This window comes from Aptenodytes patagonicus, chromosome 2, assembly GCF_965638725.1.
Source record: "Aptenodytes patagonicus chromosome 2, bAptPat1.pri.cur, whole genome shotgun sequence".
Taxonomy (NCBI): Eukaryota; Metazoa; Chordata; class Aves; order Sphenisciformes; family Spheniscidae; genus Aptenodytes; species Aptenodytes patagonicus.
In genome coordinates, this window is record NC_134950.1 from 28,692,004 (window position 1) to 28,718,376 (window position 26,373).

At 40.0% G+C, this 26,373-nt stretch overlaps 1 protein-coding gene across 1 annotated transcript; it reads right to left on the minus strand.

The window, feature by feature from the left end:
* On the minus strand, window positions 1-22,920 carry OSGIN2 (oxidative stress induced growth inhibitor family member 2). The gene is made up of 6 exons (XM_076329444.1): window positions 22,801-22,920; window positions 19,565-19,719; window positions 14,604-14,740; window positions 12,315-12,506; window positions 10,381-10,472; window positions 1-8,367 (listed from the first exon to the last, which is right to left on the minus strand). The coding sequence occupies exons 1-6, from the start codon at window positions 22,842-22,844 to the stop codon at window positions 7,320-7,322; spliced, it is 1,668 nt and encodes a 555-aa protein (XP_076185559.1). The 5' UTR covers window positions 22,845-22,920; the 3' UTR covers window positions 1-7,319.
* Window positions 22,921-26,373: the final 3,453 nt, after the last annotated feature.

Below are 26,373 nucleotides of genomic sequence, written 5' to 3' on the forward strand. Positions count from 1 at the left end.
TAAACTAAATCCACTTTTTATTAGCAAGGCTTTTAAAATACAGTCTTGCATTCAGCAGCTTAGCTGAACACAGTTTAAAGCAGATTGAATTACTTCATGCACCACTAAAATAGAAGATGGGTGCTGTATCCCTGCAGGAGCAACATGCTTAATTTTCAGTTTAACTCAGACCAGTTTCAGCTGATTTCCCATCTTTCCTACATCAGTTGGGAAAGCCATTGCCTTTTTTGGCAAGACTACCAAAATATTTTCACTGTTGACGTTTGCTTTCTCCTTCTGTCCATTCACATCTGTGACTATCTGTCCCTTTTTCTCCTACCCTTACTCCCCATCCTCTCCCAGAATGGGGGGGCTGGTGCAGTGGGGCTGGCCTCTCCTGTGTCATAGCACCAGTTCCTATGTTCTGAAAGTGTTTGCAGTCAGCTTCAGTTCCTTCCCTCCACCGACCTTCCCAACAACTTCCTCCGGAGTGCTAAGCCCCCTTCGTTACCTCCATTCCTGGTGTGTCCAAGAGGCTGTATTCCACGTGTTTACCATCAAGCATCATTCATAACTGATACACCAGCTGAAGTCTCTGCTATAGACCTACCTCCAACCCACTCCTATTACCAGTTCGTTTTGTACAGGTGCTTTCTCAGTCCTGATGCTTATCCTATCTTTTCCCCCCTCCCATGCAACTAGCCCTTCTCTTGCTCTGTTCCATTTCTTGAATCTATCCACGGTCACATTCGGCCACATCTGGTGTTTGATTCACAAATTAGCTACTTCCGATGGTGTTCTGGTACCTCCTTAGAACTTAAGCCAAATGTGGCAAAACCTGAACTGTCTTCCTTACCATTATTCCTCACTCTTCCCCTTACCATGTTTTGATAACCACCATCGCCACATTCCAGTGAGATATAGTTATAAAAATGCTAGACAAAATCAGATCTCCCTAACTAGCAACTTTCCCTGCCATTTGCTTTAGCACTCTGCCCATATCACTCTGCCCCAGCTTTGACTATCGGAATCTCTCTGAAGCATTGGCTATAGCACCAGATCCATGCAAGCCAACACCTTTTCCCTCTTTCTGAACACTACAGCTCTCTGAATACTTCTTCCTCCCCATAGTTTGTTTTTTTCCTCTGACTTAAGAGTTCCCCACTTCTCCAAATCAAAATAATTAATTGGCTTCTAGGTGAAACTGTTTTAATATTAATCCTTTAGCCTTCCATCTGTCATCAGTTTTCACACATGAAGATAAAACAAGCTTAGCATGCAAGTCTCAGGTTTATCATCTAATCAAAGCTGAGGTTTTGCTCACAAGTCGCTTGCAGCTCAGAAGGAGAATGTATTTCGGCTGACAGCAGATGTTCTGTACATGTTTACATTGCTCATCTGAAAAAAAGGGTATGACCCAAGCATACTCCAGCAAAAGCAGAAATACTGAGGCATGACACACAGAAATGACATTTACATAGTATCTCCAAGTCTGGGTGTATCTTGTGTGTGAACAAAAATACAGGTAGATAAATTGATATCTCATATAGATACTGGAATTCCACAACCAGCATACCAGACCTAACAGAGAAATGGGCACGATCAGAGTACTGACTTTCCAAATTGTGCCAGGTAGATGTAAGGTAGCAGGATCGGTTCTTGAACAGCAGTAACTCAGTGTTCACATAGAAGCTGGTCCTAGAATCTAAACTGATGGAAAATGAACTGTTTCCCTCTCCTTGGATTATCCCCTGGAACTGTATCAAATCTCTCTGATCACCTTGTCTCTAGCTTTAGATTTGTGGACAATTATTTTTTCTTTATATACCTAGTTAAAAAAGAACCTAAAAATGCCAGGATTCCCTAATATTTTGTGAATACATAACAAACCTAGTTGTTCATTTTCTTTATGCTGGCATGTAAGTCTACAGAGGGTGTCCAGGGACATGAAGCTGAATTTTAGTTTATTGAAGCATCCACTGTAGGCAATGTAGGCTGATACTTGCACATTGCCATTGATCTCAGAATAAAGAGATGGAGGAGGAAAGTGCAAATTAGGTTAACTTAGTCTCCAGAACAACTCGTTTCAAAAGGACAGCAGAGCTAAGAATACGAAGTATATTCTTTCCTGGTTTTGATGACTGCCGATGACCACTAGGTTATGAAAGTTGGCTTAATATGCCCTATAAGTTCAAAATTATCGTTGTTAGAAAATCAGCTAGCATGCAGACAGGTGTAATGTGAACTCAAGTTCAGGGTTTGTTTAAACTGAAATGTTCCATAGTGTCTGCAAAGACAAAACCATCCTTAAAACAGTGCTTAGCTTCACTATAATTACTAAATTATACTGTAACACTTTTTTCCCCCGTAATCTTTGTTCCTTACACCAAATTCATCCTTGACCTCACACTTCCTTGTTTAATTCAAGCTTCTAAAATCAGCTAAACTCGAACACCTTAAGTGTACCATATTCCCCAAAATACAGTCTTTTTCAGAAAAAAAGAGCTCTTCTTCAATATCCTAGCTTCAAATTTGTACCCCTAATGTCACCAAAGCCTTCCTTTCTCTGTCAAAGAATGTTTCAGTTTCCATTGTTTCTGCTAAATAGAATCAGGTGTTACGGTCATTTGAAACAAAGTGTGACTTTTGTTTCAGGTTGGGCAAGGAGAAAAGGGAGAAGTAAATGTCCAAAAAGCTGTCACATCAGTTGAGGTACTGTGCTCCCATCTTGCTCTCACCTCAAAAGATAATCGAAAATGATGACAGAACATTGTTATTGTAAGGTTCTAAAATATTATCTAAATTAAAATGTAACAGTATAAACCTTTTAGCATTTTTTGTTCCATAACTTCTTCAAAATGAAATCTTTACTATATGGATGATAGTAAAATCAAATAATTAGCTACCTTTAAGGCATACATGTGCTACCTCTTGCTGTTTAGAAATGTTTGGAAGCTAGCACTGTTACAGCACAAATTCCGCTATTACATGAAAATACCTGCTTGTTTTCTCAGAAGTAGAAAATATGGTACCAAAGCAACCAAGTCTCATCTCTTGGCACACCACCGTACTGATCCAGTCCTACAGCTTCTAGAGCAAATACGATTGCTTCTAGTTCATATGTACGTGTTGCACTTCAGTGTAACTTCAATTAAAAGCCAATTAAAAATGTATGGCAACATGTTAGACTAACAGCTCCAGCACAGAGCTCTAAAGTTACAGTATGCAAATCTTGACACAGGAGGATGGGAGACCACCAGCCTACCAACGCTGCATGGATTCACTTCAGTACCTATAGGTTTGCAGTTCATACTGCTCAGGTTCTTTGCTGCTTTCCTCCCATCATTCTTCACTGGTCATCGCTTGTTACCACCAGTGAGGATTCACTAGAAGTTTGCAAATTTTACACCCCTTCTTTCTCTCTCAAGAGCAGGCCTTTTCTTCCTTTCAACTGGATACGCAGATCAGGCCTGCCTCAAGAAGTTTGGGTCTTAATATAATTTCCCCCAGCTTTGAGTAAGTACTCTGGATTTCTGGCTCTAGCTTTCTTTTCACAGTTCTTGAGCTGCGAGAGAAAGAAGCTACAGCCACTTCCCTCTATAAAATTAGTATTTTTCATTATGCAACCATCACTCTGTGAAATTAATCATTAAAAAAAAAGGTGCCTACACTCACCAGGCCAGAAGGAAAATACAGTATGCTCCAACAATTCCCTAAGTGCTGAGGACTAGGGACCTGCAGCTGTGGGATGCACTTTGGTGTCCCTTACTCAGTGTATAGGCGCTGTTTCTGGGACCTACGCTCTTTCCACGCATTCACTGGCAAGCCCGGGATGCTAGCCCAAGGCAATGCATTTTCCTAAGAGACAGAAGAATCCAATGTTACTGTCACCACTCACTCTGGATTACTTGCAGAAAGGATTTCTGCGTTCACTCACCAGGGTGAAGCTTAGCCTTACTCTTTTGTGGAAAATGTTTTAAGCAGAAGTCAATCATCTACTGGAAACCAAAAGAAAGGCTGTGCTGTCCTATCACCCCGTTAGGTGCCTTCATTAACAAGCACCTATTGTTAAATAATCACATATGAGGCAGATTGTTAGGGAAATCTACTATGACAAATCTTAGTCCCAGTTCAACAGCTGGATAATACTTAAAATAATCTTAGCAATAATTTCGCTAGGAGACACATTCAGCATTAAGATCCAAAACCCAATATGAGACATTTTCCCACTAGCCTATTAGAAAATACACAGTATGGGTTAACATACCTTTACAAATTCTATAAATCCAAATTAAATTCCTTTAGCTAAAAATTATATTCTTCCTGTCTGTATTTTAGTAATAAAGCTTAAGTAGTAAGCATCCTTTTTAAATCCATGATGTTTAAAAGCTTATCTTTCTCACTAAAAGTAGAGCTGAAAGAAGCAAACAGTCTCCCTTCTGGGAACTATTATAACATACAGGAAATTCAAATGTTGTTTTTTTTTTTTTTTTTTCAATCTCAGAAACAAAGTATTTCCCCAAAAGACAACTATTTGGTGCCAACATCTAATTCACAATAAATGCAGTAAGTATGATATAATGCTTTAGGTAAAACTATCCTAAGGCAAAGCTTGAATTTTTACATCTCTTATTCTCTCAAAATACCAAAGAGGAGAGAAACAGGAATTTCTCTCAAAATCAGAAACCCAAAAGTGAGAAAGTCCAGCTACAACTTTAAAACTAGCAATTCCTAGAAGAAACAGGATGATTTTTTAGTAAAGCTTTGGTTGAAAAAAGTATTTTTATACTGGCTTAATAAACGTGACCACTGAGAAAAAATCTCTGCCCAACTAAGGGGTCTCACATACAATTTTTTTATCTCAAAAATACTGGCAAGATTGATAAAAGAAAAAAGCAGTTAAACCTCAAGGTGCTGTAATACTGCAGTGAAAGATACCTGTGTAATAACAGGACAAAAATCTCTGCTACAAATTTGTCACTACAACACACATAGCCTGTAAGTAGCTGCAGCAGCTGAGGCTAGAGATTTAGCTGTTTGAAGCTTTTCTCCCCTTTTTTGCAAAATAACTGTTTAAGTAAATTCCTTCCTTTGTTTTGTTGGCATTTTAAATGTTTCATGTGACAAATGAAAATGCAGTAACATGCCATGATATCTTGTATTCGGACATTTATATTGACACAAAACCGAAGGAATGTAATCACAGCGCAGATGTATTCCCAATATATTAACTGCAATAAAGTTCTAAAAATCAAGTATTTAGCAGTTATAACACTGATTCTCAGTTAAATTATTAGGTATCACAGGTTTAGGATAGAACTATATATACACAGTTTCTGCCAAAGAAGGCAAATTATAGAATCTCAATTCAATTATGAAGAAAATAAGCCTAGAATTTAGCATAATTAAAACCATCTCAGATGCAAGTATAAAAAAGTATCTTAACTAGTATTGACAATGCATGGTTAAATCCAATCATGTAGGCAACGCAGAAATTAATATAAATTTTGCCTCATTTGTGTTTATTTTTATGCAATTAAGTTTGCTCTAAACTAAAATTTATTATTAGTAGTAGCATCACTTCATAAATGACTTTGGACTTTCATTGAAAATACTGTCATTTTAACCCTTGCATACTTTACCTTTTCAACTTCTACGTCCAAAGTCTGAGTAACTTACTCAGATGCATAAAGGCCTGCAGCAGCCACAGAACCCCGTAATTCAGTAGGCACAGAAAACAGGCATTTATTGCATATAGGTGTCTACAACTTACGAAAGTTAGACAGCTGGGAAACCAGCAAGCACTAGCAGTTTCACAAAGCCTAAGCCTAATTTCCTTTTGAAAATCTGTTCAAGTTCTAATACGGAGATTTTAATCATGCAAATACAATACCTTAAACTAACATGATGTTCGTCAATACAAAAAAGCTCCAAACAAGAAATTGAATTGAATAAAGATGTTATTACTATTCCATCACATTGGACCTGAATTAAAATGTTTGGTAATACATCAGTTAAAACCAAGCACTTGGTCTATTGAGAGTTCTGGAAGATAACTTAAGTTTTCTAACTAGCTGTTGCTTACCTCACTATGGTGAATAACCCATGAGTGCATTTAGGTAAACTAACTACTCTAAAACCCAGCAAATGAAATCTAGGTCTTATGTTATGGAGCAGAAAGGTGACACTTCAATTCAGAGGTAGGTACAAGTTAAGTCTTTGTCTTTTGCAACAAGCTTTAAGATTTGTAGGAACTACGGCATGTTTGTTTGGGGTTTGTTTTGTTTATTTTTTAGCTGGCTGTGAGATACAAGCCTTTTTCCAGTTTCAAAAATTGCAGGCTAAAATAGTTTTAGTGTTATGTGCTGCTCTAGAAATAAGAGAAATAACCAATACTTGGTCAAATGGGAGATGAGAGTATCCATCACCCACCTTCATCTGTCAAGTGATCTCATTCAGTCTTCCTGAGCTCGGAAGCAAAAGAAACCTTAAGTTTTCTCATGTACTTAATTTTTTAGTAGTACACTAGATATTCATTATATTGACACTGTAATAAGAGCACTTATATCAGTACTTTATTGTTTATGTTAATCAGTATTCTCAGAATGTACATATCACTGTAGGGGAACATCTCATGTTCATCTTTCTGCACGCACCCAACTCTAGGCATAGCGTGAAAAAAAACATTAATGGATTGTGTCAAATCATGCGTTAAAGATTGAATGGGAATGCTTAATTCTTTTATTGCAATTATCAAATAGGATAATTTATAAGTGTTGAGGAATACTTCTTGCTTACAGAAATCCTTCTTATAGTAAAAACCATTTTACTAAGTGGTCATTCCAAGTATTACTGTATTACTACAGCAAATAAATAAAATCCTTGTTTCAAGCAGAAGGCTCCAAATTTGCATTGGGACCAAGAATCGCTTTGTACTAAGTAAGCTTTCTGCTTTTAGAAGTCATTTTAATTTCATGGTAAAAATACCTTGTCACATTTGACACTAAAATGTAAAGCCACTCTGGTAGGCATTGCTTTTCCCAGAGGAAGTCTGCTCTTGTAGCTGAGCAAGAGAGGACAGGCAGGTCAATGTAAGTTAAGACTCATTTTCTGTTTCTCTGGAAGTAATTCCAGCTGAGTAGAGATCAGTTGTAATAGCAGATCAAATTTTTGTATTTTGAAAAGCTGAAGTATTGTAGTATCAACATCCTTTACTGAGCAATACAAGCGCAGGTTACTTGTATACAACAGAAATGTGACTGCTATCAACTTTCGCTGTCAGTGAGTGTTCTGTTAGACTACGTCTGTAATCCTGTATGTGAAAGTTTCTAATGTCTCATTTATGGTACCCCATCACCTCCTCCATCCCCACTTTCAATCAATTCATGTTTCTTCTTTTGTCTTATTGCCAAGCATCGTGCAATGCCCAATGCACCTCCTTTTAAAAACCGTACAAAGTTGTCTCCCACCAGAGGACCTAAAGCAAAGAGGTTAGCTTCTTTAGTGCATTCATAAGTGTATGGATCAATCTCTATAGGATTCCCCTTGCATGTGATGGGCTGATTAGAGTGATGACCTATGCTATGTCCTTGGTCCTTTAGAAAGAAAAGATTTGGGTGAGAACCTATCAGAACTAAGGCTACAGAAAACTTCAAAATTTTCTTCAGTCCGGAGGCACTCTGAAGAACACATTTCATTTCAGGCTTGAAGGAAAGTACATTGTGTTCAGGGAAACTAGTGTAAGCAGAATGTAGATTAGAGTCCACAGTATGTGACTGAGTACACATCATATGATAGACCTTATGGTATTCAGGGTAAAGCTTTTTAGGTAACTGTTTGAAAATTAGACTTGTATCGGTAACTCTTCTACGAAACACATGGATTACTGGGATGTTGTTGTTGTAGGCACACAGTACTGCATCAGCTGCTGTAAGTCCAGCACCCACAATTAACACAGGGTCTGCCTTCCCACGTAACTTTCCTTTGCTGATAGCAGCTCCGAAGTCAGACATGGAATGAAGCACAAAAGGAAAGTCTTCTCCTTCAACTTGTAGTCGTCCAGGAGAATCAAAGGTTCCTGTGGCAAGAGCCACATTCTCAGCAAAGAGGCAAAAGGGCACATGAGAACCATCCGTTGCTCGCTGATAACCTCTGACTTCCCAGTTTCTCTTAGTCAGTGATTTCTGTCTGTCTTCCATTTCCAAATGCTGTGTTGAAATATTTTCATTTAGTTGACTTCTGTCTTCATCATCCTTTCCTCGGTAAAACCTGGATACTGACGTTATGTAAACGTTGTCTCTGAAATTCTTTTGGAGGCCCATGACTTTAACATAGTGTTTATAATAACAAGCTATTTCTTCTGGCATTACTCGATCACTCTTTATATTTCTGAAACAAAATTGAATGGTTCCAGTTAATATTTAGACCTTACTGGTAATTTGAGTATCATATACAACATACCACACGATAGCCGAATTTAAGAGGATTGAATCTGCTCAGTGTAACTGACACTGGGTTCAATATCTTTAAATGCATTCAATTTGCTTTATTTGTTCTCTCGATTCCTAATATACAAGACAAGCTAACTTTTTTTTTAATGGTTGTAAATCTTTACATTGTAAAGTGCTATGGTGATTAACAAATTAAGCATAACAAAACTCTGCAGTATCACAGTAGGTCTGCGTGGAAGTGTTTTGTAAAGCCAGTTTAGCATCACGACTGTCAACAATACAATACTGGCTAAACTTGTACTCAGTAAGAATCCACTTACTTAGGATATAAGTAATTAAATATCATAGTAATTGTTAAGCACTTATTTTGAAACTCTAGGTTTGATATATTACTTGAGTCAAGTATTCTTCATTATACTTTGCAAAAGATCTCTCCCTTGGGTACAGGTAAGTTCAGTAAGTATCTAATTAAGTAGTTCCGCATCACAGGAATGAACAAAGCAAGTATGACACAGAACCTTAATGCAACTATGTAAATAAGATTATGATGTCCAAGTTTCCAATAAAAAACATTTTTGCACTGCAATCCTGATATTACGTTATGCTTTTCTTATGTTTATTGCATTCTCCTTTATAAAAAAAAAAGCTGAAAATGTAATTATTTTGAACAGGTCATGAATTTTGCTGCTTTTTTAGAAGTAAGCCCTAGGACGAAGGCAAAAGAAACAGTAGTGAACATCAGGATTGCCACTGACATACACTTAAAAGCATATTTACAAGAAATCGGGCTACTCATTCTCATAGATTAACAAGATAATAGCATATGTACTTTTAAATGTCCAGGTTACTACTCTGAAAATCCTGATGAGATATTTGTTGAAGAGGATAACGTGACAGTGTGACACCTGTTACAAGGAAACTTAGGAAACTATTTTACATGACTACAAGTTTTCATTATCATCAATACTTTTAAATATATTTGTTTAATTGTAGTATAACAGGTCAGCATTTCTGGGTTTAGTATTGTTGAAAACTATAATATAAACAAATTAGCTTCAGATAATAAGCAGCTTATGAGATGTCAGTTAATAAGGAGGCAAGATTACTGTAGTTATCTAAGAAAGCGATTAAAGAACAAAGATACAGTTTCTTCACTATGTGTTGTCCTGAAATGAGTAAGTCTGCCCTTAAAGACATATGCCCAAGTAATTTTACTTCTTCTTTTGCCGTACGTTGTAGAAGAACAACTTCCTTTAATTTTGCTAGAACAAAGTCAGGAAAATTAAAATTTTAGAAAAAGCTTATACTTTCCTGGGTTCGTCTGCTGACACAGACCTTTGTGAACTAATGAAGTAAAAACAGTGAGCTTGTACAAGACAGTAATTTTTCTTCTCTAAAATTTTTCCAAGAAACTTACTACTAGAAAATAACATAGGGAAATACTGAATTATGCTCTTGAAAATAAAATTCATAGATAGCAACATTTCAGATGCTGCAGCTTTGCCTGTAAAAGCAAATACTGAAATATACAACTTCCTGAATTACAAGAAAGCTAGTGTGCACAGCGACTTAAGTTGCATCTATGTTGAAAGAGGAACTTCCAATACTTCTGTAGATTTTAAATTCCTCCCTCAGTCTTCCCTCAACTCCAATCAAAACTGCTTACAGTAACAGCGCTTCTTTGTGAAATGCTGCTGAAACACACCACTGCTAGTATGTATGCTTTGTATAAACTCAAAGCAATTACTCCGGCCAACCATTGTCCATTTTTTTTTTTCCCATCAGAGTACACACAGCAGAATCATTTCCAGTGCCAACAGGCAATTTAATAAACAAAACAAGAAGCCCTCCTGTGAACAATGAAGTTTGAATGTTTTCCAGTTCTTAAAATAATGTTATCTGGATTCTTACAGCAACTACATTTCCCAAATACATTATGCAGTATCTTCACCTGCGTTTGCTAGCTGCCCATTCCTTGAAGGTGAGGCCAGGCAATTCCATCCAGTCTCCAAAACTGATTGTTAGCATAGAGCCTTCCATGGACTATGGAGAAAAAAAACAAGATGCATGACCAGATTCCATTCGAAATGGATACATTTATGTAAAACGCAGTGAAGAAGTTCTCATGGTACTCAGAGCAATAAAAGACCAGAACATAACATAATACCAGGACATTACATGAAGCGTTGATGATCTACTTTTCGTGTTACAGTTAGATCATAGAATCATAGAATCATTAAGGTTGGAAGAGACCTCTAAGATCATCGAGTCCAACCGTCAACCCAACACCACCATGCCCACTAAACCATGTCCCTAAGCACCACATCTACACGTCTTTTAAATACTTCCAGGGATGGGGACTCAACCACTTCCCTGGGCAGCCTGGTCCAATGTTTAACCACTCTTTCAGTAAAGACATTTTTCCTCACGTCCAATCTAAACCTCCCCTGGCACAAATTGAGGCCATTTCCTCTCGTCCCATCGCTAGTTACTTGGGAAAAGAGACCGACACCCACATCGCTACAACCTCCTTTCAGGTAGTTGTAGAGAGCGATGAGGTCTCCCCTCAGCCTCCTTTTCTCCAGGCTAAACAACCCCAGTTCCCCTCAGCCGCTCCTCATAAGACTTGTTCTCCAGACCCCTCACCAGCCTCGTTGCCCTTCTCTGGACACGCTCCAGCACCTCAACGTCCTTCTTGTAGTGAGGGGCCCAAAACTGAACACAGTATTCAAGGTGCGGCCTCACCAGTGCCGAGTACAGGGGCACGATCACTTCCCTACTCCTGCTGGCCACACTAGTTCTGATACAGGCCAGGATGCCATTGGCCTTCTTGGCCGCCTGGGCACGCTGCCGGCTCATGTTCAGCCGGCTGTTGACCAACATCCCCAGGTCCTTTTCCCACAGGCAGCTTTCCAGCCACTCTTCCCCAAGCCTGTAGCGCTGCATGGGGTTGTTGTGGCCCAAGTGCAGGACCCGGCACTTGGCCTTGTTGCATCTCATACAGTTGGCCTGGGCCCATCGGTCCAGCCTGTCCAGGTCCCTCTGCAGAGCCTTCCTACCCTCGAGCAGATCAACACTCCCGCCCAACTTAGTGCCGTCTGCAAACTTACTGAGGGTGCACTCAATCCCCTCATCCAGATCATTGATAAAGATATTGAACAAGACCGGCCCCAAAACTGAGCCCTGGGGAACACCGCTCGTGACCGGCCGCCAACTGGATTTAACTCCATTCACCACAACTCTCTGGGCCCGGCCGTCCAGCCAGTTTTTGACCCAGCGCAGAGTCCACCTGTCTAAGCCGTGAGCCACCAGCTTCTCTAGGAGAATGCTGTGGGAGACAGTGTCAAAGGCCTTACTGAAGTCCAGGTAGACCACATCCACAGCCTTTCCCTCATCCACTAGGTGGGATACTATTTTAAGGAGCAACTACATGATCTAATGAAGTACACGGTGAAGAGAGAACAAGTGAAAGGGAAACTAAAAGCAAGTTATTTAAAATACAAACCAAGTCTGATTTAAAATATTTAAAATACAAAAGTCTGAAACCAACAGGATATGAACATTAAGATTTAAGATGTTGTATAAACAGCACCTGGAAACAATGCAAAGACAGGAGAAAAAAGTAATAGAAAATACTCTTCGTTATAATTAATTAAATTAAAACTAATAAAAAACCATGTCAGACAGAGGTCATGGTAACAAATCCCCAAATTAAGGTCAACTTTTTCCTTCCTTTCTCATCTCTCTAACATATTTGGGCTTTGGCAATTGACCAGTTGAAATTGCAATTGCCATTACTATCTAAAACAACCTTAGATAGTAAGGAAACCCCCAAACCTCAAAATTATCAAGTTACCCTGGAAGTGGTATGAAATTTTTACTCACATGCCAAGCCCCACCAGGTGGTCCTTTACCAAGCACTATATGGGGAATATAATTATGTTGTTCTAGCTTCCAGTGCAAAACTGGTGGGTAGTCATACCCAAAGTCAGCATCAGGATGAAGCAGTGTATCAAAAAGCACTGCAACTGGGTTTGAAGAGCGTCCTTCAAGGCCTTCAGACAGGTACTCCAGATCCTAAAGTATGAAAGAAAGTTTGATCTGTTCATGCAACATTTACTGTTCATCATGCTGTTCTCATATACAGAAGTTGAATTTCAAAAGAAAAGACAATTAGTTCAAGTGGCATTTTAAGTAAAGATAAGACTTTAATGTAGAGATTCAATCACAATACTTTTCAGAAATAACTGCCATGATTCAGTTCTTCTGTAACTCTGAATAATACATTTCACTCATTTAAAAATTACATGTTAATAACACAGTAATACCAGGGGCAGGTCAGTATTTGAAACTCATTGTAGAAAAAGAAATATAAGGACAAATATTCAGAGATCAGAGCAACTTAGTAACATTTGTATTTATAGATAGCGGACTGCTTTTAATGAAGAATTGCTAGTACTTCTAGGAGCCACATTTTTGATAAAGCAAAATTGGAATCTAAAAACATTAAGTTTTAAAGATCGAGTAGAAAAAGCTCCTTTGAGAGCTCTTAGGTAGTTCCAACACTAACTTTTGAATTATTTATTTTGAAATAATGGAGGTATTATAAGTATTATTTTTAAAAATTAATTAAAACTAGGCTTATTTTACAAAGCAGTTAACGTTGAAAACAATTTGTAGAGCTTTTTAAAATGTTCACATTTCAGTATCTATTAACCAGCCGTGTTCTAAAAACTTCGTGATGCAATGGCAAATATTTGAAGACAGAATAGAGATCTGAAGAAAGAATTGGCCATAAGGCCAATTTTTGCTGACAAAGACAGGACAATTTAGCTTCCTAAACCAGGAAAATCTCAGGGGGTCAGGGGAGGATGAAGTACATGAAACATCTGTAGCAAAAAGCTTAGGCAACTTACTTTCCTGCCAAAAAAATAAACCTTGAGACTCCAGGTCAACATTACATGCAAACAGCACAGCACTAAAGCAAACAAACAACCCCTACTTCCCCACTATAAACACATATGCATGTTTGTATTCAAATAAGTTAGTCACACAGGCAATACAGTTAGCGATAGTATTGTGAGTAATCCATCAGGAGTATAGTGAAGTGAGTAGGAAACAATGATAACATGGCAAACAAATGGGCAAGTGGGGATAAAAAAATAATGGAGAAGATTTAACTAATCAAATGAGACAGAAAAATTGGATATATACAAGGATAACAAATACAGCACAAAAGCAATTGTGAATGCAACACAAACACTGAAGGATGCATACTGTTCAGAAAAGAAAAATGGGTTGTGTTTATAGAGGATATACATCCCTAATGTTACTAAAAAATGAAGTCTTAATGAGAATTGTGCTATTTAGGAAGATTTTATCCTGAAGTATGCTAGCAGCATGTGTTCTTTTACGATAGTGCTCAAAAACATCCTAGGACATGAAAGCTGGAATTCCTGCATCAGCTACTCCCTGACCAAGTGGTGCTTTAGAGACTTTTGGAAAGTAGTAAGAACATGACAAAGGGCAGACTGTAAAACCAAAAAACATCACAAACAAAAAGCCCTCAAGAACCACAAAAAACACCACATGCCCCAGGATTGGATCTAATGGTCATGAGTTGATTCTATTTAAATTAACAGAACAGCAATAGAAATATGATTAGCTAAATGGGCTGGTTCTTCACAATGCAATCTGCATAATTTTTCTGGATAAGCAGTTCTTAAAATGCATTGCTTTTCATCTGAAGTGCCCTATATATAATTTGTTACAAGCCATTGAAGAAGGTATATACTGCTTTTTATTTTACAGGTAGGAAAAACAGAGGCCAAGAGATAAAGCTAGTTGTTTGAGGCCACACAGTTACTGAGCTTTTCTGTGGTCTAATTCTTTGTGGGGCGAGAATATTAAGTCTTTTTTTGTCTATGGCACTACTTATGTAAGTTGCAAAAGTATTTTAAACAGGATCATTAAAGAAAGCCTACTGTTTCATAATCCAGCTTGCAGTAGGAAAAAAGCTAGACAAGATGGCAACCAAGGCCAGGTTGGATGGGGCTTTCAGCAACCTGGTCTAGTGGAAGGTGTCCCTGCCCATGGCAGTGGGGTTGGAACTAGATGATCTTTAAGGTCCTTTCCAACCCAAACCATTCTATGATTTTATGATTCAAAGCTTACTTGATCAACAATGGAAAGATGTCGAGCTTCTTCTAATTTCGTATGTAGAATGGGGTTCGGGTGTATAGCTTCAGGAGACAAATATGGCCTGTATCCAGAGAGCAGGTAAGAAAGACAAATTCCTGAGGGTCCATTTCCTATTAAAGAAAGAAGTTACTGCTTTAGTAAAAATGGCAAAACCTAAAGTTTCTAAATCACTAAGTAAGCAGCAACAAAATCATACTAAAGTAGCATAATGTGATACTGTCCTGATTCAAAGTAGCTTATAAACTTCACAGTAAAATAAAGCCTACCATAGGAACTTCCTCCAAATAAACTGAGCAAAGTGTTTTTCACGTAACAAGAAATGAATGACTGTTTACACCATGAAATAAAATGCATATAAAGGAATTTCATAATTGAGTATGTCAAATTCACTATTCTTGTGTGAAAATGATCCGATGGATAAGATCTAGTCTGCCTGTCAGTCACAGTGATATCTGAATATTATTGCCATCTTAAAACTTTGTGTTCCCACTTACACTGGGTACTATAAAACACAGAAGAGAAAGGCAACTTAAGAGTATATGCTCTTCAGATCTGATCATAAAATGAAGAGGAAGAAAAAGAGACAAGCAGAAAGCTGAAGACTGTGCAAGTCAGATGAGAAGCTACAGACAGCACAACAGCAACGTAAAAGCTGAGTGAAGACAGATACAGTAGATAAGTCGTAAAGTACGAGAAACTCATGTAAGACCACATTCATCGTTCAGCAGTAGTATCAATTCAAACATCCTGCTATATCCTTTTTGTAACATTTTATAATTCATTTATGTGCATTATTGCAATTTTAATAGACTAACTTATTTTCAAATTGTTATTAAAGGTGTGAAATTGATGGGACCAAAATGTTACCATAAGGTATTATTCCTATTTGTTTGACTAGGATTAAACAAAGTAGGGAACCATATTTATAACATGGAAATACAGAAGTAATGCTCATGTTGCAAAGTCAGATATCAAAAGCTAGGGAAAGCTAAAGTCAGAAAAGTATGTGCTATGACACAGAATTTAAACATGTGACTATGTACTGTTATTTCTATAGCTCCTCTTCCTCATTAACCGAATGAAGAGCACAGTGTTCCCCTAATGAGGCACTATTCAGTATTTTGTCTTTGTTTTCCATCTAGAGTGCCACACATGGTATTTACCACACACTATTCAAATTCTGGGCTAAAGATAAAGTTACTAATTCATTCATGTTTTTATATAGCACTCATTGTTAGGATGTTAGCTCTTACTTCCTACCGTTTCAACTCTTGATCTCAAGAGTTCACCCATGGTTTCCTGTTCCCCATCACCTCTGCACACAGTATTTCCATCACCTGTTTCCAATCCCACTTCTCCAATGCCTCTGTCTTCTCCCTTTTCTGATTTCCCAGTCCCTAAAACCCCCATCAGTTTGCTGAGACCCTGTTCATTCCCAGTCTCTTCATACCTCAGATGTCTTTTTCCTCTTCCACCAAGCTATACTCATCACTCTGGTCCCCAGTAGCATTATACCCCATACGTTATTACAATGCTGAGTGTGTAGACCGATCACAGCCATGGGCTACACGAAAATCATGTAGGCTCACTACAGATGAGCTCTTCAAAGGCTGAGACTGCTAAGTTGTAAAAAATCTTCAGTCAGCACATTTTCTCCAAAGGCCTAGAAGCTGAACAAGTATGTGAGACTGCACAATAAGTCCCTTAAAGGCTTTTACCAAACAATCTGGGTTTTGCACCAGAATATGGAGGCAAAAAATAAAAGCATTAGAGTGCCTGTGTACTGTAAGGACCATAAAGCACTGGAAAAAAAGACTGTCTAGAAAAGCCATGCATTTCCATCACTGGGATCTCCAAGACAGTTAAATCAAAAGTCTGTAACAAAAAGTTTAAATATTGGTGATCTTACCTATATTATGTCCCAAACCACTTCCATTCTTATTTTTCCATTTACAAAAACAGACCATAAGGAATCTTTCAGACAGCGAAAATGCTCTTCCTTACTCTCACACTGTCCTATCCCCCCACAAACAGACCAGCATGAGATAGCTGGGTACACTTCAGTCCAGAAATTAATTTAAAGCTTAAGCTGGACGCAAGCCCTTCCAGCCACTCACTGGCCATGCTGGAGGTGGATGTGAGAGAGAACCTTAGCAATACATTGAAACCATACAACCAAACATAACAAAATCATACAAAGTTGTGAAAACACTCTAATCATACCTAGAGTTCACAAGCATTCCCATGACTGAATAAATTCTTCACTGTTTTTATAATTGTATCTCGTGCATAGTAAAAAAATTGTTTCATTTTACAAGTGCACAGCTAGATTTTTTTTTTTTCCTACTGCGGTGTAAAGAAAGCTAGTCCATGATGGAAAGAGAAAAATGCATGCCATATCCAAGAATGCCATGCTAAAGGTTATTCCTACTGGGTAAGACTAAAACGAATCAAATGGATATCAAAAGTTGCCAAAACAAAGGCTAGTAAGGGCCAAGAAAATTACTGAGGATGGGATTATGTTAAGGTGAATTACTGTCACTGAGCTCTCTAGCTTCTCCCCTGGGACCATCCAGAGAGCCAATCCAAACCCAGTTCCTATTCTTTGAGCAGGCTGAGTACAAGGGAAAGAAATTCCCTCATGGATATGCTCTCAAGAACACACAAGATTAAGGATCAGCTGCAAGGTCTGCAATTAGACTTGCTATGATTTTCTAAAAAAATCCTTTGGGGGGGGGTGGGGAGGGTGGTGTAAACCAACTTTTTGAAATGAGAAATTTATACCTGAGTAGTTTGCTCTTTATTTACACACAATGCCTCCAATAACAGCCCTGATCACAACTGAGAGATATTACTATTATACAAACTTTAGATATACAATGACTATATATCCCAAAACCCCATGGCCCTGTTCATTTAAGCAGCAGTTAATATTTTGATTGAATAGCAGCAGAAGCTTCTCCTGATCAACAATAAACTACAGTACAATCATCTTTACATTATGTGTCTAAATTTAAAGCAAATAATCAATTTCAAACATCATACCAACCTTGTTATTTGGATGAAAATTTAAAACATTGTGTTTACACAGTAATGATCAAAACTAGTGCAGAAGATGAAAGTGTTCAGCACAGAACATCCTCTAGACTTAGAGCTCCAGCATGAAACTCTTCAATCCCAACTCATTCAAATGGAATGTATCCATTTCTTCCCAATTTTGTGAAGTATAGCACAGAAGTTACTTAATAATACCACAGTAGCTTAGTACTCTATGCAGAACTGCAGTACAACATGCAGCACGAGCTTAGAATCAAATCTTAAACTGGGCATCATACAGGGGAAAAAGGGGATGGTGAAGTTAAAGAAAGGGCAATATAAGTTATTGTTTCATCATTAAGTTAACTGCTTACACATGTGCCATCATTTTCTTTCTGATTAATAAAATAGTGCAATGAGAAGATGGCGGCACTAGGAAGCTAAAAGAATGTTTAACTCCAGCTATACAGGAATCACACAGAGAAGATTAAACCAGTAGACAGTGTGTGTGCATGCGTATATGGGGGGAACAACAACTATTTTTGTATTCTTCTACTACATTATTAAATCATTTTAGATCCCTTCTAGGGCTCTTCAGACAGCCAACAAATTAGTGCTAATAGGCTGCCAATGGAGAAGATCAGCTTGTGAAGTGTCTCAAATGTATCTGTGAAAAAGTGTTTGGGCAACGTATTTGTTTTTCAAGGAGAAATAGTCAAGGCAGCTCTGTTTGGTGTCAGCACATAGAAAGGCGTTCTAGACAAAATAAGTATTGAGCACAGGTATTTGCATAATGGATATCTGCAAAACTAAACAGTGAAAACTGAGTCATTAACCATATGGCAAACCTATACTAAGGTTGACAAAATGCCAGGAAACTGTTGCTCTTGAACTATGATGCAGAACTCAGCAAGTGATTCACGTCTGTCACATCCACATAAGTGTATTACATGAGCACTATTTTAAGCTATCATGAAGAGAGCTTTGAGAACAGGCAGTGTACAAACACCAGTCTTTCAAAGTTGTGGAGATTTACTGTGAGCACATTACATTGGAACACCATTCTCTGGAATCTCTGCTTGTTTGCAGGTACAATTAAAGCTGTTGGTTTGCTGTAGTCCCAACAGCTTTGGACTAGATTATTGAAAACCTCCTTTACTCCAGATCTTTTCTTTATCCCCTCATCAAGTCATGGCAGTAAGGAGCTGGTGACCAGCTGTTGCTGAAAAACCTTGGCCCAATACAAATCATCCTGGCACTCTCAGTTAAGCTGTGTACCTAAGGAGCCTGCTCCCTCTGCTCTCCTGTCATTCAGCAAGATTTTACAAATACAAGCCTTTAACTATTTAATCAACACTACAATTTATTGTTTTAAACTGGTTGAATTGACTTGGATTCATTTTGGAAAAGATAGGGCAATATTCAGACATTAGCGATGGATGCAACAAAGAAAAAGGCAATTAATGAGAGGTTAGCATCTAACCAACATACAGCACACATTTTACATTATGCTTTTCACTGTCCCATCTGACCCCACAAATTTCTACCAGTGCACCATCAACCACCTCCATGCAACCTGAAGTAGACATATCACATTAATCAAACCCTATGTGATCAACACTAGAATCAAAACAGTTCTTCTGTTAAGACTCACGTATCTGCTGCCAAATAATGCTTCTCTTTGTCAAAGCACAATTTGAATTCACATATACTCCAATAGCAAGTCCCTTAACATAATTTTATGGTACTGTTATTAATCATAACAACTGTATTACTCTAATAACATCTTCACTGTAAGGATGCTAAGCATTAGTTATTTAATGATAAATGACTTCATGCAGCAGGTCTATAAAGGCAATGGCAGTGACAGAGAATCTTAAAAAAGTGAGAAAACTCACCTATTATTACTACAGGCAGAGTAAGGAGGGAGTCCCCAGGCAGAACAGTTTCTTCAATTAAAGGCATTCTTTCAACCTTCCTCCCAAGGCTGTCACCAAAATATTGGACGAAGGAATTCAAAAGCTGTCCTTCGGTTTCAGGGCCGCTGTAACTTCTAATTAAGAAGGACAGATGGGAAAAAAATAAAATGAAACAGTTGAACTGTTGTCAGAACAGTCTCTTCAAAAAATAAAGTTGCTTTTGATGCTTTAAGAGCTATGGAATTGGCAAAACTGAGACCAAAACAGATATGCTTCATCCAATCTACAAAATTTTAGTCTTCAGCACAGCTTTTCTAACAGAAGATTTTTAAAAAGTCCACTTTCTCCTAGAAAGTCTACAGAAGGATAACAAAAAGGCACAGATGGCTCTGCAGAGATGCAGATTTCTAATTTCAGTTTATACAAAGCCGAAGTATAACCAACAAGCATTACTTTGATCCCCCACACAGCAGAACTCATTCCTCATTATCCTTATCAAAAGAGGAGAGATACACACTACCTAGCCAATTAACAACATTAAGGCCAGCCAAAGGCTGAAGGAGCAACTAAGGTACAACAGCAGCCGTTCGCATCCCTTCCTACCTACTAAGCAGCACAGAGGACTTTGCCTCAACAAATTTCTGTTCGGGTAGGAGTAAGGCTGGTTAGAGCTGGCCATGGTGTGAAGATGGAGAAAAGCGCGATCCCTGTAAGCCCTAGACACAGCCCCTTTTACCACTGTTAAAAGAAAACTTTTTATAAAAGGGATTGCCATGCAGTCAGGTCAGCTACTACGCAGCAGGCTGCTTTCACCCCTAGTCATTTTCCTAGATTTCTCAGTTCTTTCTCTGCAACATCCACTTAGGTTCCTCTCGTAACTCTTCACTGTCTAAATGCACTTCTAGACTACGAAGACTTCTTTTATATTGTTTGCTGCTTAATTATTTAGAAGCCCTTTCTGAAGCCTTTCCAGGTCATGGAAGAAGCACGTGCTATCTGTTTAGCTAGAAAGGCAGGGACAAATTAAAAATAGTCTGTTATTGTCAGTTATTTTATTAAGTCTTCAAAATAAAGACTTAACTTTTTAATTAAAACTAAACATTTTTCTCTTTACAAACACAGTTTTAATAATTAGCTTAATAAATAAAAGTACTCTTATTTATTTCCTAGGAATCTGCATATCTTAAAGCTATTCTAGTATTTCAGGAATTATCTTCTACATGGGACCAAAAGTGTACGACACCGATCCCCTTCCCGTGGCCTTCAAGAAGCCACGTACGTTACGTGCTGCCTCAACTCCCACAACACTGAAGATTCTGCTACATATTTCAAAAGCCTTTCCTCAATGGGGAACTCTGAAGTAACACTAGAGACAGAGCTGTACAGTAATAACAGAACTGGCGCACAGTGTAATATAGCTCTCTGATGGTTATTTCCGTGTTAAAAAGGGTAGGGAGCTATTCTAAGGTTGTATTTATTTCAGAAAGCACTTTATATCTGTATTTCCCGCACTACAACAAAAAAAGTTTGCAAATTACGTGCTTACTGTTTGATTACAGCTGTGCATTAGCTGTTTGTGATCTTGGAGATGCATAACATGCAAACAGCGTGAGTTAGATGAAGACGAGTAGAAGGCAGAAAGAGGATATCTAATTATCATACTGCTTTTTTCAGCTCTGCTTTTAGATAGGCACAGGTAGACTATATTATTTTCCAGCCTTTGCTCAACGTTAACTAAGGCAATACTACACTATGCTTTGCAAAAGACAGGCTTACAGCGAGCATGCGTGTTCTAGTGTGGTTTTAATATACTTGCTATGCCAGACAGAAGATAAAAAACAAAAGAAACATTTCAAAACCTCTTTTATGGGATATACGCACAGTGCTGTAGGCTACAAAAGAATCTTTAACAATAAAAATGTTGCTTCTGTGCAGCTTAGATAGTGTATCACAAACTACCCAACTGGTATAGCGCAGAATCTAATTTTGTATAGAAACATCTCTATACAACGTGCAGTTTCTCAGCTATTGTGCACACGAAGCAGATGAAGGACTGTTGTCAGGAGCACGTACCTCCTTTGCAAGAACATCATACCAGAACTCAGTAAGATCTTAAGTTAGGGGCTGCTAACAGCACCATCTTCCTAACCTTTGAACAACACTGAAAGCCATCAAGTACCAGAAGTTTTTATATTGCTGAAAACTCATGGTAGACAGCTTTGCAGTGGTAGGGATTTGGTAAAAACATCTATGGCTCTAGTCCTGCAGAGATGCAAGTGGACAAAAAGATGAGTCAGTTCCAAAGCTAGTGCTTAGTTTACCTTATGCCGGTCATACCAAATAACCTCGAGAATTACATTCTGTCAAACACCTATATTCTACAACTGTTCATAATTTTTTTTTGCTTTTCAGTGCTGTTTAGTCAATTGCTTTTATTTTTATTTGATGTGAAAAACCCATTAAGAGAAAAAACACAGCATATACATAAACATTTTTCTCCCTTTAAAAAAAGGGAATAATTCTTTCACAATAACTGTTTTCATTTACTGCAATTTATCAAAATAAGAGGTACCTTTTTCAGGTAGCAGTTTTGCAAGATCCTAGAATTCCCTACATACTTTTAGCAAAAAATTAAGTAAACTGACTGTAGGTGGGTGGTTAACAGAAAACTCGTTATATAAAAGGAATTTAAATTTGGTCTCAAGTTGACACTTTGGGAAGCAAATTTAACACCGTCAGATTGCTGGGGTTTTTTTAAGTAAGCGAGAAGAGCGATGCCCACCAGGACCGGGATCCCCGACGGTGCAGCGCTACGAACCCTGAAGCGAAACCGAGCATCAGCAGGCGTCGACTTCCTCCCAGCCCAGGCTGCGCTTCAGCGTTGCCCAAGGTCACAGCGCGCCTTCCCTGGGCGCCACCTCCATCCCCTCACCGCCGGCCCCGCGCTTCGCACACCAAGCGCCTCTTGCCCGCCGGCGCATCCAGGGAGCGGCGCAGCGGAGCGGGCGCCCGGCGCCACGCAGCAGCCCCGCGGAGGCCGCAGCACCGGGGCGGCGGCCGCGGCTGCGCTCCCCGCCCGCCGGTGTCCCCGTCTTCCCCGGCACCGCCTCCCCCGGACCCCTCACCCCACTGCCCCGGCGGCCCGGCTCCCGCGCCGGGGAGGGGGCGGCGGGCAGCCGTCCTGACCCACCGGCAGCTCTTCCCCGCCACCTCACCTGAAGTGACCGGCCAAGGAGCATCGGCAGCACCACACGGGCATGGGGGGCGCCGGCGGGCTCGGGGCGCCGGCGGGGCCCAGCGATGAGGCTGCGGGGGGACGCCGCGCCGCGGCTCCCGCTGCTCCTCCTCCTCCTGTCGCCGCCGCCGCCACACTGAGGCCCGCGCGGCGCCGTCCCTCCTCCCCGCTCACATGCGGCAGCGGGTCACACGCGGGAGGAGGAGCTGCCGCCAGCACCGTGAGGGAGGGAGGGACGGGTGGGGTAAGGAGGGGAGGGAAGGGCCCCGCTTCCTCTCCTCCTCCCAGCCCTGCCGCGTCCCCGTGCGCCGAGGCGGGGGGCAGCGCCGCGCCCGCTCCCCTCAGGAGGACGCGGGATGCGCCGCCTTCCCCCGCGGAAGGCGGGGAGCGGAGGGGAGCCCCGGCTTGGCACCGGCGCGGGGGAAGGATGAGCGGGGAAGGCGGAGCAGCGGAGGGGAGACACCTCCTTGGGCCGGGGGCGAGGGGGGGGCAGCGGGAGGGGCCGCCCGAGCTTGCCGCGGCCCCCCGCACACAACCCCGCCCAGAGAAAGGCGAGGGCCGGCGGCGCCCCTCCGACGCGGGGCCTCCCTCCGCAGGCCGCGCCGCCTTCCCGCCGCCGGCAGAGGCACACCTGGGGCCTCACCTCGCCTCGCCCGGCGGCGCGGGGAAGGGGGCTCCGGTTCCTGAGGTGAATTACAGTGCGGTGCCAACGGCAGTGGCGGTAATCACCCAGCCTTCCAGCCACCTGGAGTTTCCTGCCGTGCCCTGTCAGGTTTCACGTGTGAAATGCATGTGAGGAAATTAACAGAAATCCGACTAGAGTAAAAAGTTTCAACGCACTGTTTGACTAATACCCACCTATTTAGAAATAATACTTAATATATGTTATGTTAGGTACTTTAAATTGTGTTTTATAAATATTTTGCAGGTGTGCTTATTTGGGAGAAATAATTTCTTACCTAGTCTTTCCCTAGGCACAGAGTGGTTGAGGTTGGCAGGACCTCTGGAGGTCACTTGGTCCAGTAGTATTCTGTGTGGATGGCCTAAGTTATAATTAATTATCTGCTTCTCTCAGAAATAAAAGTTTACATTCCCTTGAAATTCTACGTGTTAGTCTGAGTTTTTCAAATGTCTGAGTTTTTTACTGGGGGTTTATTTCAAACCCATGTCTCAGGATAAAACATTGTCTTCAGATGTACCTTTGTCATATTGAAAAGGGATTTAACAGTAAGGAAGCAGTAAGTGAGAGGGGAATAAAACACACCAAGCCATAGCAAACATTTCCTCCCATATGCAAACACTAATCACATTTTAAAGGGATTTATATTTCCTGTTCATTTCTGTTAACAGATTCAGGCAGTTACTGGCTGCTAGGTATATTCCAGATCTTTACTTTTTAAATCATGCTAACCAATCAGCCAATTTAAATTTCCTCTATTTCACTAACACTCATTATACTATTCTAGGTAATAAAACTGTGCATTTGTTCAAGAAATTTTTTTTTTTTAAACTCAATTGAATTTTAAAAATTTTTCTTCCCCAAATACTCAGTAAATCATTATCTCAGCCAATGATGTTGGAAAATAGGTGAAACAGTTTTTGTGAATCACAAAGGTCTTTTTAACAACATTTGTAGCATAATCTTTCTCCTGATCAACTGACTGATAACTAAATATGTTTAGTACCAGCTTGACACTGCAGAATTCATAAAAATCCTGTGGACATGTAAGGTGGGAGCATCAGAGCAGGGGATTGTTGTCTCAAGCCATGATACACAGCATGGAAAAAAAAGGGCTTCATCCTCTTCTGTAGAAGCAGCATGGTCAGTGAGTAACTGGAGAACGACAACAAAGTTGTGCTGAATACAACCTGCATGTTGTAATACAGCATGGGAAACAAGGAAAATCACCGCAACGTTTTGGTAAGATTCCCGTGCCTCCACCCACTGCAATATGAGATTAAAGTACAAACTAAGTAGAAAATAGACCTGCAAGGCTTCAAATGTCACTACAGGACTATGATCAACTCTGGATAAAAAATGCAGTGTCTCAGTACTGGAGCTTACCCAGGACAGATGTCTCATCCATAACAAACTTGTTCCCTGGAACATTAAATGACTCTGAAAGATGTATGAACTGCAAGGCCCACTAAGCAACAGTGTAGTGAAAGTTTTTCTGAGATGAGCAAACAGAAAGTTTGCCACAAGCCCGTGGCACTCAGCCTGAAGTACGAGGTGCTGAAGAAAGGCCAGGAGAGAGTAGGAAGGCTTGAGGTTATTTACTCTCAATACTGTTAAGCAAGATGTCACCTAGGAAATCTAGCTGTAAAACAACTTTCTGCCTGGCCAGGGAAAAAGAATGATAAAGATGGGGGAATCTCAATCAAGAAGTTCTGTTGCAGATATAACAGATCCTGCCAAAAAGTCAAGATACTTGCCAAGAGGGACAAAGAAAAGACGCTTATGGAACAAGCTTAAAGGAGCAGGTCTGTCAGGTTCCTGGGATCTTTTCATCGCCTGTTGAATAAAAGTCTTTTAAATGGTTCTCTTCAGACATTTCAAAGTGCTAATGAAATAATACTTGCTTGGAGAATAAAGATGCAGCAATTTCTGTGACAAAGACTTATCTTAATAGTATAGCAGGATTGACAGAAGGGTCTTTACTGGCTTTCTGCACTTCAGAGAGAGACTTGCCTGAATATCTCAAAAGGGGTCTATGTGGTATTCTGTCATGATAGGATATGAGAAGAATTCTGCTGATGCAAGGTCAAAACTCCCAGCCAGTGGTAAACCGCATAGCTGTGATAACATCATTAGCACGTGGAAGGAACTGTTGTTTCTTAACACCGCGCTGGACTGCTTCAACAGATGGATAAAATCAGATTGGAGAAAGCCTGAAAGATCATGATGAGACAGATGGGTAGAGGCATAAATGATGTCTGGAAAACAGTGCACATGGAAGGGATTAACCACCTGGAGCCTGCTGATGGTGTCAGTCTTCTAGACATTTAGGATAAGAGTTTATAGATCCAGCCCTCCATGGGAGCAGTTAATGTGTTCTTCTGTGTATTAGTGGAAACAAGTCAATCATGATTGTCTTTTGCAAGGTAGAGGAAGAAAATTCTAAATAGGCATTAGATAGCGGCAAGGTAATTGGGGTTTTGGGCTACTTGACCTTAGAAGAAACAGAAGAAGTGATGCAGAACCTTCTTGGAATTGCTTGACTGGCAGGGAGTGTCAGGAGATCAGTTTCCTGAAGCATTTAAAGGTATGAATACTGATACGAAAACCTGCTAGTATAAACACTTGTAAAAATCTGTTAACTTATAAAAAACATTCAGATTACAAATACCTAGAGAGAAGGATGAACAAAAATGCAGAGAGAGAACTTCATTGTGAAGATAACTCCAGATTTTCCAATTACAGGCAGTGCAATTTTGTCAGTCTCCTTTTGTGCGTAACCGAATGGCAGCTATTGCTTTCTTCTCATGGCCACTGCTGAAATGCATGGGGGGACCTGACTGCAGTTGTACTGAGTGGGGTGGGGAGGAGCGG